Source organism: Malurus melanocephalus, unplaced genomic scaffold (assembly GCF_030028575.1).
Source record: "Malurus melanocephalus ecotype Western Australia unplaced genomic scaffold, MMel_1.1 scaffold_511, whole genome shotgun sequence".
In the NCBI taxonomy this organism is placed as follows: domain Eukaryota; kingdom Metazoa; phylum Chordata; class Aves; order Passeriformes; family Maluridae; genus Malurus; species Malurus melanocephalus.
In genome coordinates this window covers 101,348-113,109 of record NW_026623743.1, presented here as the reverse complement: position 1 = coordinate 113,109, position 11,762 = coordinate 101,348, and the positions used below count along the sequence as shown (strand labels likewise).

Here is an 11,762-nt window from a genome sequence, read left to right as displayed (position 1 = left end):
ACATGCTCGCGGAGGATGCCGCGGGCTCAGTGCCCGCTCGCCGGACGCGATCCCTTCCACAGGCAGCGCTCCCGCTGCCGGGGGAAGCTGCTGCTTGAACCAGGGCGGGGATTTCTCTCCCCAAAACGCAAACACCGGCGGAGCTTTTGATCTCTGGGCCGAGCTCGGCGAAGGGCCGGTGAGCCGCGGCCGTGCCGTGCGGGGAGCGGATGGAGCCCGGGGGGTTCCCGGGGCGCCCCGAGCAGGCGGCGCTCCCGCCCCGCGTCCCGCCCGCCCGGGCGGCTCCAGGAACCGGATCCGCGGGCTCGGCAGAGCCGCCGCCGCCGCCGCCAGCCATGGACCTGCGAGCGGAGCTGCTCAAGTCTATCTGGTACGCCTTCACCGCCCTGGACGTGGAGAAGAGCGGCAAGGTCTCCAAATCGCAGCTCAAAGTGAGTCCCCGGGGAGCTCCGGCGCACGGATGGAGGGCGGGCGGCGAGGGGCAGAGCGAGTCCGGGGCTGCTTTGCATTTCCGCGGGTTTCCACGGAGGAATTCTTACATATATGATCAATAAGACTTTGTTTTTGCCCCCACGGCGGTTCTGGTGAAGTTCTCAGGCTCTGCAGCCTCTCCCTTTAAAAAGAAAAAAAAAAAAGGAGGGGAATAGTTTATGCTCAAATGTGTTTTCTTGGTGAAATTCTATTTTTTTGTTGTTCTCAATTTCTTATGTTTTTTATGGCCAACTAAGAGCCCAAAAACTGTTTATATTTTCTTGCTTGCCGGAGCACCTGTATTTCTATTTCTTGCTGAGCCAGTGGGTCGGGAGGTAGGGGCAGGTTGTTTTTAAACTAAAACTCTTCATTGGTGTGGYCAGAAATAACACAGCATTTTAAAAATGTCTCAGCTTTCCTTTCTCCCCACTCTTAACAGCTTCCAGAGGGCTCATGCCCTCAGCCCTTCATCAAACCCATCACAGCCTTTTTGTCTGCCCCTGAGGCCAGGTTTGCTCAAACCCACCAGGGAGCCCATTGGCTCAAAGAATAATTGATTTTTTTAACCTTCTCACATGGTGGGGATCTTTTTTTTTTACCCCTTTTGGCTCTTAGGCTGGGGTTGGAAATGCAGGTTGGTACCAGGGTCTGAGATGAGAGACCAGAGCAGGAACATGCTGAGCACGGCGAGGTGTTGCGTCAGGACTTGGCAGCTGCAGCCAGTCAGTGGGACCAGTGGTGAAAAAACCCGCTTTTCCTCTATTCCCTGTATTTTATAGGATTTTCCCAGGACAGAATGCAGGGAAGGTGCTGGGCTTTGGGATGGGAGYGTGTTTTGCCCCAAAATTAAGAGTTTTGTTTGCAGGGATCTGGAGGAAAAGCAGCGGCAGGCAGACTCTTCCTGCTCAGCCTTTGCGGCTGAGAGCCTTKGGCTGCACCCCGGAGCTCTTGGCGTGTGCCCTGCGAGCCACACTCACCTTCTAAAACTGTACAAATAGCTGAAGGAATTAAGGAAAATCTTAAAGTAGGCCAGAGCTTAATTCGGTTTGCTAATCCCTGAGAGGGGCTGCTGTTCCCTCTTCACAGCATCCCCTGCACCCCTGCTCTGGGTGCAGAGCCTGGCCAGGCATGTGACGGACCCAAAAGCACYGTCGTGAACACGTGCAGTGCTCATCTTGAGAGATCTTTATCACCAGTGACGATGCTGAGGCCACAGAGACTCTGATTTTAGTGACAGTTTCATGGAGAGTTTGTGCAGGGTCTGCAAACCTTGGTGTAGGGGGGCTGTGGGGATGCTGGGGATGGCACCTCCACGGTGGCTTCACCCCAGGTGACATTTCAGAGGGGAAGGGATGTTCTCCCACGCACCTTYAGTGACGGGATGGGTTGGTGGCAGGTCACTGAACAGCAAAGCTCAGCTCTGGATGACTTTCCACCTGCCCCCAGGCCAGGGAGAGCTCGTTTCCATCTCCAAACACGCTCGAGTTTGCCTCAGCCATGGTTCAGCGCAGAAGGAATTCAGGGTCTCTCAGCTCTGAGCAATAAAGTGTTAAARCCACGGTGGCCGAGCCCTCTCCAAACTCCTCCAGGGCTGCTGAGCCCTGAGCCGGGCTATGCTCTGCTCCCTCACCCGGGCGTGTTTCTGCACGAAGGGTCTTGAACAGGGGTGAGAGAGACTCTGCGTTTGCTCCTGCAGAACAGAACCAGCCCCGGAGCAGGGTGGGAGAGACTCTGCGTTTGCTCCTGCAGAACAGAACCAGCCCGGAGCTGGGTGAGAGAGACTCTGTGTTTGCTCGTACAGAACAGAACCAGCCCGGAGCTGGGTGGGAGAGACTCTGTGTTTGCTCGTACAGAACAGAACCAGCCCGGAGCTGGGTGGGAGAGACTCTGCGTTTGCTCCTACAGAATAAAACCAGCCCCGAGCTGGGTGGGAGAGACTGCGTTTGCTCCGACAGAACAGAACCAGCCCGGAGCGGGGTGGGAGCGTTCCGGCACACACTGGGAGCTGGGGGCCGAGCTCCGGCCGCGCTCCGGGCAGTGCCCGTGGATGTATCGAGGTTTCCAGCGTGAAGGCGCAGCTGTGGGAAGCCGTTGGGCTCCCTGCAGGGGCTCCTCAGAGCAGATGCCGCTGCGAGTGTAGGTGTGTGTGTGCACAGGAAGGAAGGACAGCTTGCGGTCGGGTGCTGCGCGCCCAGCGGGGTCGGGTAGTTTTGTAGTTTTGTTCCCAGCGCAGGCACGCACCAGCCCTGCTCTTGGACAAGCGTTTGTCCTCGCAGTGCCACCGCTTGACTTTTTTTCCTTGAGTAGGAGGCAAATGAAATAGAAAATAACCCTGGCCGAGCTGGAGGAGCTGCGGGTGCGGGCTGCGAGGTGGGGTGTGGTCCTTCGGTGTGGCCACGCGTGGCTGGGGCAGGAGAAAGGAAATTCCGAGCACTGCCCTGGTGCTTTCGGGCACCTSTGTTGATGGGCGATGGGTGTGCCAGCGGTGGGACAGGGTGGAGAACAGAAACAAGGYTGGTGCTCGGAGGAATCCAGGGCACCAGGAGGAGTCAGGCAGACCCCTGCCCCAGGCTGTGCCCTGCATGGCTCAGGGGAAAGGTTGCAGCAGCAAAATGCTTTTATAGCACCCCCTTTTCCTGCTTTTATTCTCCTGCTCCTGGCACTGCTTCAGAGCCTGGGAGGTTTTTTCCCACCTCTCCTGTCCCCAGTCACCCCAACATCGACCAGGCCAGGGCTTCCCTTCCCATTTGTCAGTGACAGCYCTGCGAGAGGAGTGGCTGTGTGTCACAGGGTACTGGGATGGATGGAGGGGCTCAGAGTGTCCCCCACCAGCACAGTCACAGCCGAGACCTCCCAGGGTGGGAAATGCTCTTTTTGGGGGATGCTCTGAAAGGAGGGGTGAAGGATGGAGATGAGGGCCCACGTTGGAAWCACAGAACAGGATACAGTTCGCCAGCTTTCAGCTCATCCTGATGGATTTGTTACCACCCTGGAGGATGTCCCTGGTGTTCCCAGGCCTTTCYACTGCTGTGCAGACCCTGGGGCTGCACCGAACCCCAAAAGGCACAGCCCTAGCAGCAGTGCTCAAGGCTACAGCCCAGTTGTGTGAGCACAGGGTGGAGTCCTGCYGATCCCATTGGTCCAAAGGGTGGAAAAGAGAAAGAAAATCTGGTCGAGCAAGAACTGTCTCCAGCTGCWGCAGCCATCGTGGCCTCCAGCGGCTCCTCTCCCACTGGGAGGAAATTCCCAGCCCTGCACAGAGGAGCAGGGATGCTGCACCTCTCCTCCAGCCCTTCTCTTGAACCTTGGGCAAGCTGCATCAGCAGATTCTGGTGCAGTGGGATAGTGACAGTCTGGGACATGTGTTTAACCATCTTCTGCTTCTGGGAGGTAAAKRCAAGCCAGAGATGCTGGTGGTGCTMATGGGCAGCCCTGCTCTGGGCTACMCGGACGGTGGGAAATCYGTGAGCTTCCAAATRYSCTTTGTTTTKGGGGATTTGAACAAAAATCAGCTGTTGGCAAGTCTCACTGACTGTTTCTGGAGAAAGAAATGTCTCCAGATCTCCATTGTCTGCTTTCATTTCAGTCAAAACATTTGCTCAGTTTCTCACCAGTCTTTTCAATTTTCATGTTTCCATCTTTCTGTGCCCTCTGGCAGGCAGTGGCTGCTGCCAGGCTGGGATGTGGCTGTGCCAAATGCACAGCTCAGAGTGGTTTATCAGCTTTTCTAGATCAGASTGAGGCCTGTGTGCTCTGAGAGGTTTGAAACAGAAAAAGAAGTTTTAAAACTTTTWAAAAAGAAGTTCCTCATGTGCTAAGAAAAGAAACCAATGTGGRAAAATCCTCAATTTCTAAATGACTCTCTAAGGTTTACATTTGGAAATTATGCCAAACTCCAACCCCGCCTCACTGCTGTGGCTGCAGGGAGGCGATGCCACACAAGGCACAGTCCCCAGGGTGGGGTGAGTGAGGGGGTGGCACTTTGGGGATGTGCTGGGGCAGGGCTGGAGGTTGTTCACCTTCTCATCACCCCTTGTGCTTGGCCAGGTGCTGTCTCACAACCTGTACACRGTGCTGTGCATCCCCCACGACCCCGTGGCACTGGAAGAGCATTTCCGCGATGACGATGACGGGCCAGTGTCCAGCCAGGGCTACATGCCCTATCTCAACAAGTACATCCTGGATAAGGTGAGTTCCTCGGCCATCCCCAGACCTGCTGTGCCTCAGGTGGGGACATTGAGGTGCCTGGGAGTTCTTGGAAATCACATGCCTTGGTGGGTGGGCGGAAAGAGGGTGCAGAGAGTTGGGGACTGCTCAGATGAATGCCAGAATGAGAAATGTTTAACACTCAGCGTCTCCTTGGCAAGGATGAAGTCATCCCTGTACGTCACAGCTCTGCAAGGAGCAGCATCTCTGCCCACGTTTCCTGAAGGGCTCTGAGAGAGAAATCAGCCCTTTTCCCCTCTCCAGCCATGTTCAGATTTGAGGTGTGACCTCATTTGGCAAAGAGGAGAGGGAGGAGGATGAGGTGGCGGGGTAGGAGCAGGGCAGGGGTTTTCTCCCTTCTTTCCATGGTTCAAAGCCACCTTTGTCTGGCACAGCCAGAGGTTGCTCTGTGGGTGCTGTTTCCTCCAGGCGTGTGGGGAGAGCAAGAATGACTGACAGCTTTCTTCCACTGTGTGCTCACAGAAAGGGGCCTGAGCTGGGTCAAGTAACCCTTCACTCCCCTGGTTTTCCCAGTGTGCCAGTCCCTGTGCCAGTGCCCATGCTGGTCCCTGTACCACTCCATCCCTGTGCCCATCTTTTCTTGCCCAGARCTGGTCAGCAATGATGACCTTGGCTGCAAGGAACTGGCCTGCAGTGACAGAGGGCAAAGCCTTCCCCAGCTCCCTCTGGCCAGAGCAGGAACTGCCCAAGGTCAGCCCAGCCCAATCWCCACATCACAGCATGGCCAAAATCCTTCCAGTTGCCCACACGGTTCTTTGGGAGGTGATCTTTAAACCCCCTTCTTCTGGTTTCACCATGGTTTATAGAATCCCAGAGGCAGCCTGAAAAGGGGGAAGTGGGTTTTCCTAGTAAGAGAAAATTTAACTTTTGCCATCTGAAGGTTTTCCTCCASCTCTGCTGCTCAGTTGGCTCCTGTGCTGGTTCACACAGGTGGGATGGAGCACCCAGGGACAGCCAAGGGTCCTGCAATCCTCATCACAATTCCCCCCTCTGCACCAAACTTGCTGCATGGGGCAGCTCACAGGGCCCGGACACATTTGCAGAACTGTGACAGCAGCAAGGATGAGGCTGGTGGAAGCACCATTCCTGCTGCCTGCCCTCAGGCCAGCACTTCCCTTCACTCCTCAGTTCCTCTTTGTGGCTGAATGGGATAACAGGAAACCCAAAACCACACAGGGAGGTGGGCTTGGAGAGCTCCACATGTCCTGCAGGTCCTGCACCCCGGAGTTCCTGCTGGTGCTCCCAATCACCCTGTGCTTCTCACTGGACAGATTTTAGATACGAGGGTTTCTTCTCTCCAGCAGTTCCTCCCCCAGAACTCCTCTCCATATCCCTKCAGCTCCCTGCTCACCCCCTAACTCCTGCCCACAGGTGGAGGAAGGTGCTTTCATCAAAGAAAACTTCGATGAGCTCTGCTGGACCCTGACAGCAAAGAAGAACTACAAACCCGACCGGAACGGGAACAGCGTCGTGTCCCACCAGGATGCTTTCAAGCTCTGGTGTCTTTTCAACTTTCTGTCTGAAGACAAATACCCTCTGGTGATGGTGCCAGATGAGGTAGGACCTGCCTTTYCCCCCATCCCTGTCCTCCCAGGGCYCCATGTGSTGCCAGAGCCCCGTTTGTGGGTAGCACATCCCGCTATCGCTTCCTGGCATGTCCCCGCTACATCCTGCAAGATGTGGTGCTCCAGAGGGGAGAGAGAGCAGGCCAGGGATGGAACAAGGGGGCTGTCAGCCCTGGGCACCCCTGCTGAGCCCAYATCCACCCTCACTGCCCGGGGAACMGTGGGGTTTTAGAGGGGAGACCCCTCAAAAATGCTGCAGCCTCTCCTGGATAGAGGGCAGTGGCAGAGCAGACCTGGCTGTCCCTYTCCGTGGCCACTGTCACCAGATGCTCAGCCCCTGCCCAGCATGCAGAGTGTTAAGGGTGAGGTGCCAGCCTAAGAAAAGCCTCTGGCAGTAATCTCCAAATCTCCAGATTCCAAAGCATTTAGGGGGGAAGGCTCTCCCTTTCTCTGGGCTCAGATTAAACCCCCACGAGAAGGGGGGCAGGTCTGGGGAGGAGGCACAAGTGCAGAAGCCAAGAGAGGTCTTAGCAGAAGGAACTCTGCTGGGCAAACGGCTGCTGCTGCCTTCCACCCCATCAACCTCCTGAGATCAGCAGCAAAGTCAAAATTTAAAAAAAACAAGATGAGAAAAAAGGCAAGCACTGCCATGCTGCGCAGACGTAGAAGGGCAACCGCACTTCCTGTGCCCTGGGAGAGGTGTTTCCTGTTCCCCAGACCATGAAAAACTGAATCATCCTGAGCAACTGCATTCAATTCTCGTCATTCTCACAATTAAATGACATAAAAAATCCAGCTGGGTGCAGGGACTCTGCTGTGTGTCACCTTCCTGCATGGCTCCCTGCAGTCACCCACCGGTCTCAGTCCCCAGATCATGGGCASAGGAGAGCTGGCAGCAAAACTTGAGCTGGAACAAGCCTTCCCCACATCATGTCAGCCACCTGGGCTCTTTTTAAAAGCATTTTATTCGCAGTTTTAAAATGATGCTCATCTCTAGGAACCTGTCCCCCCTGCTCCTCCCCAGTGATTTTTGGAAAGCAGAGCGGTGTTGGGCTCACTGTGGCTCTGAGAATCAGTCCTGAWTGGGGTTCAGCAGTGCTGGCCTGCACTCCCTCAGGCTTCTTGACTGCTACAGARTTTTCTTACTCTGCAGACAAAACACCCAAAACATCCCAGCCTTGGGGTTAAAAGCAAAAACCTCCCAGCAGTGCTCAAACTCTAACCCAGTTCCAACCTCCTGACCAGCTTGCTGCTTAGAATGCCTCAACCATCACAAGGGGTGAYCCCTCTGAGATCAGGGTCCTGCATCTCCAGGCTGGAGAGAGAAGTGACCTTGGGCTCTCCAAAATGGGTTGATGGGGTGGGGACAGCTCTGGCTGCTTCCTGTGCCTGAGTGTCCCCATCCCCACAGGTGGAGTACCTGCTGAAGAAGATCTGCATGGCCATGAACGTGGAGCTGAACTCCTGTGAGCTGGAGGATTACCTGGCCCAGGAGCCGCAGGGGCAGGGCGGGCTCACGGTCTGGCAGTTCCTGGACATGGTGAACTCGGGGCGGTTCCTGAGAGGCATCGAGCAGGAGGCAGTCAGCATGGCCGTGGAGGAGGTGTACCAGGAGATCATTGAGGATGTGCTCAAACAGGCAAGGAGCTCACATACTCCGGGACACAAGGTCCATCCTGCTGCCACCCCGTTTTGATCTCGGTGTCTCTCGGGCGCAGGGATACCTGTGGAAGAAGGGCCAGCTGAGGAGGAACTGGTCRGAGCGGTGGTTCATGCTGAAGCCCAGTGTCCTGTCCTACTACATGAGCGAGGAACGGAAGGAGAAGAAGGGGAGCATCGCGTTGGACAAGAACTGCTGYGTGGAGGTACAGCCTGGGTCACGCTCAGCTTGGGGACAGCAGGGAGACCCAAGAACACACAATTTCACCTCCATGAGCATGGGAGAGCCAGTCCTGGGGCTGAAGATGGGGGAATAAGGTCGAGTTTGGGGGTTAATGCTGTGCTGTGTYCTCTCCCTGCAGATGTTGCCAGACAGGGATGGCAAGAGGTGCATGTTCTGTGTGAAGACCTCGTCCCGCACCTACGAGATGAGCGCCTCCGACACCCGGCAGCGCCAGGAGTGGACGCTCGGTCCGTGCCCATCCCATGCCCCTTCCCCAGCTTCCCACGCCCCTCTCTGTGTCCCCACTGACTGTGCCCTCCCTCTCCAGCCATCCAGACAGCCATCCGACTACAGGCTGAGGGAAAGAAGTCCCTGCACAAGGACCTGAAGCAGAAGCGACGGGAGCAGCGGGAGCAGCGGGAGCAGCGCAAGGCGGCCAAGGAGGAGGAGACGCAGCGGCTCAAGCAGCTGCAGGAGGAGAAGGAGAGGAAGCTGCAGGAACTGGAGCTGCTCAAGGAGGCCCAGAGGCAGGCAGAGATCCTGCTGCAGGAGGAGGAGCAGCGGCGGAGGCAGCAGCATGAGGAGATGCAGAGGACCCTGGAGATCCAGCTGCAGGAGGCTGAGCAGGTGAGTGCATCCCATGGGCTKTGGTGCTCGTGGGGTGGGGGCTTCCTTCTCCTTCCCTTGCCCGGGTCAGCCAAGGGTTTGGATGTGCAGTGCTGCAGCCACTCATCACCTCTGGGCTCCACCGTGATTAAGATCTCTTTGAGCAGGAGATGAGGACAACCTGTCCCAAGGAGCTGGGGGCCAGTGAGAGGCGAGTCCTGGTGCCAGGTTGGCCTGCGAGCCCATTTCTGACCTCGCAGCCAGGACTGGCTCCAAACGGCACAGCCTGTCTCCTGAGCAGGGAAACAGCTTTGCTTTGGACCTGTCACCATGGGATCTCCTTGTCTAGCCCGTTCCACCAGTGGGGCAAAGTGTGTTCTGGGGACAGCAGTGGTGGCCCGGCCAGCTGACGGCTCCTGTCCCCGCCGCAGGCTCGCGCCTCCATGCAGGCAGAGATGGTCCTGAAAGAGGCAGAGGCAGAGCGGCAGCGCAAGCGCATCGTGGAGCTGGAGGCCATGCAGGAGCGGCTCCAGGAGGCCCTGCAGCAGGAGGTGAAAGCACGGCAGGACGAGGAGGCTGTGAGATATGCACAGGCCAGGTAGGAGCAGGGCATCCCTCCCCTCCTTGAGCAGCCCTGCTTCCAGGGTACCGGGGTGTGCTGGGGATTTCCCAGTGTGCCAGCTGGGATGGAAAGCTGGTGGGAGAAGGGGCAGAGGGACATCCTCAACTCTTGCTCTTCATTGCCAGGCTACTGGCTGAGGAAGAGGAGAAGCTGAAGCAACTGATGAAGCTGAAGGAGGAGCAAGAAGAATATATCATCAAAACTCAGCGGGAGAAGCAAGTCCTCAAGCAGGAGATGGAGAACAAGAACAGGTGCCTGGAAGAGGCGCAGAAGCAGCTGGAAGAAGTGAGAGTGAATAGGCAGCGGGTGGACCAAGATGTCATGGTGAGCATCACGTTGGTGCCACATCTTTTCACACTTTGAACCCAAGGGACTTTCCAGCCCTCCMAAAGTCACCTCCATGCTGGGAAGGACCAAGCTGGAATTGCCATGGGGGTTTCTGAGCTGTGCCATRTGCAGGCACGGGGTGATGCAGTGGCTGAGATGGGACAAGTGTGTCCTGCCCTGGGGACTGGTGGACAAAGTGGCAGTGGGAGTGTGTGAAGGGAGGAGGATTGGAGGAGGAGCAGAAGGTCTAGAGGAGGGTGAGCTGGGTCTCCAACCCAGAGGAAACCTCCAATCCAGGCTTCCTCAGGGAAGGGAAACCCATGCCCTCAGTCCTGGATCAGGGGCAGTGGGGCACCGTCTCACCCCTTTCCTCCATCCCCTCCAGGCGGCTCAGCGGAAGCTGCGACAGGCCAGCACCAAYGTCAAGCACTGGAATGTCCAGATGAACCGACTGATGCACCCCATCGGGCCAGGAGGTAGGAGACCAGCTCACCACCCTTCCCTGCACCTCCTGAGCACAGCTGGGGCAAGAGCCCAGTCCCCCACCCCTCTTCCCTTCTTTGGCGGCATCTGGAGGGCAGAAGGACTCTCAGAGAAGATACCCCAACACCTCTCCAGGGAGACTCCACAAACCTTTTTCTCAGCTGAATGGTCAGCATGGACCCCAGGTAAACAACTCTCTTTTTCTGTCCACCCCCAGACAAGCGAACGAATGTGAGTGGAGGAGTCTTCGCTGGCTACCAGCCCCTTCTGTCCCGGAGAGATTCTTCCCTCAAACTCACRCAGAGGGTGCAGGATAAAGGCAGTGACCCCACGAGTGAAAACAGCAAGGAGAACGTGAGCAATGGTGGGAACAGCAGCGTGCTGCCATCTCCAGATGCGGACACCATGGCCACAGAGCCCACCAAATAGCCCACCAGGATAGCAGAGCCCAGCTGGGAATGGAGGGGCTCAGCTCGTCCCTCCGAGTGGACAATCAGTGTGGCTATCTCTGGATGGAGCCAAAGTGGGGACCAGCACAGAGCCTACAGGGGACTGCGTAAGGCAGAGGTGCTCCCATTTCCATCAGTAAAGGGCTGCAGCCACTATGTGCCAGGAGGCTCAGGCTGCCCAGTGCTGAGGAACTCTGGACTGCTGGACTCAACTCTCTGKGCTCTGGTTTCCACCCAGTACTAAAAAAGAGCTGCTGATGGGTCAGGACCCTGTGGCCCAGGGTTGCAGTTCCCCCTTGGTTTCTACAACAAYCCTTCTGCATCACCCCCTGTGCTCCACGTGTGGGGCCTTGCCACCAGCCAAGGACACCCAGACTGACCAAATGGGGCCTTCTTGTGTCCTTCAGGGTGTCCCTAAGTACAGCTGCCACTGTGCTTCCTGATGGTGGTTAGTAAAGAAGTAAAGAAACCAACGAGCAGTAAAGTTTTTGGAGCCACTGGCCACAGATCTCCTGCCCCACACCCTGGTGGCCCTGCAGGAACCAGCCCTCTCTCCTTRGCAGCGCCAGGTTTGGATTCCCCGTGTGAAAGAGCCCTTTGAAAAGSATCAGCCACAACCTGTGAAAAGTGGCTCCACCAGAAGATTTTTGGTTGGACTGGGGAGGGCTGAGAGGGACACARAACAAAACAAAATAGGCCCGATAAYACATCATCATTTGGGTTAGTTTCTCCTAGCATCTCTGTATAAATACAGTCCCAATCGCCTGTTTATTTGGGGTCTTTATTGTCTGGGGCATAGAGCCAGGGTCCTCTCTGGAACAGGCGCTGGGAGCAAGCTCTGCACCGACCCACTCTCTGCTCAGTTGCTCGGGGACGAGCAGAGTTCGTTAGGGAGATTAAGATCTGTTTCCTCCGGGGCCCCGCACGGCGCTGCCCCCGGTGTCACAGTGTTTCTCTCTCACAGTTTTTTTTTTTTTCCATCGTGACCAAAGACTCCGCGGGCACCGGGACAAAGCGCTCAGTGTGCCCGGGGTGCGGRCTGGCCCCGGCCCGGTCCCACGCGGCCGCGCTGACGCACAGCGGGGGCACGGCCACTGCAGGGGCTGCGGGTCAAATGCATCGCTTCTCCC

General features: G+C 56.8%; 1 protein-coding gene across 1 annotated transcript; it reads left to right on the top strand.

Annotated features, from left to right (window-relative positions):
• Window positions 1-276: 276 nt before the first annotated feature.
• Window positions 277-11,417, top strand: DEF6 (DEF6 guanine nucleotide exchange factor). Its single transcript, XM_057381470.1, has 11 exons — window positions 277-431; window positions 4,519-4,659; window positions 6,070-6,255; window positions 7,675-7,902; window positions 7,982-8,128; window positions 8,285-8,393; window positions 8,474-8,772; window positions 9,183-9,349; window positions 9,499-9,697; window positions 10,086-10,176; window positions 10,401-11,417. Exons 1-11 carry the CDS (start codon window positions 336-338, stop codon window positions 10,610-10,612), a joined length of 1,875 nt encoding a protein of 624 aa, XP_057237453.1. The 5' UTR covers window positions 277-335; the 3' UTR covers window positions 10,613-11,417.
• Window positions 11,418-11,762: the final 345 nt, after the last annotated feature.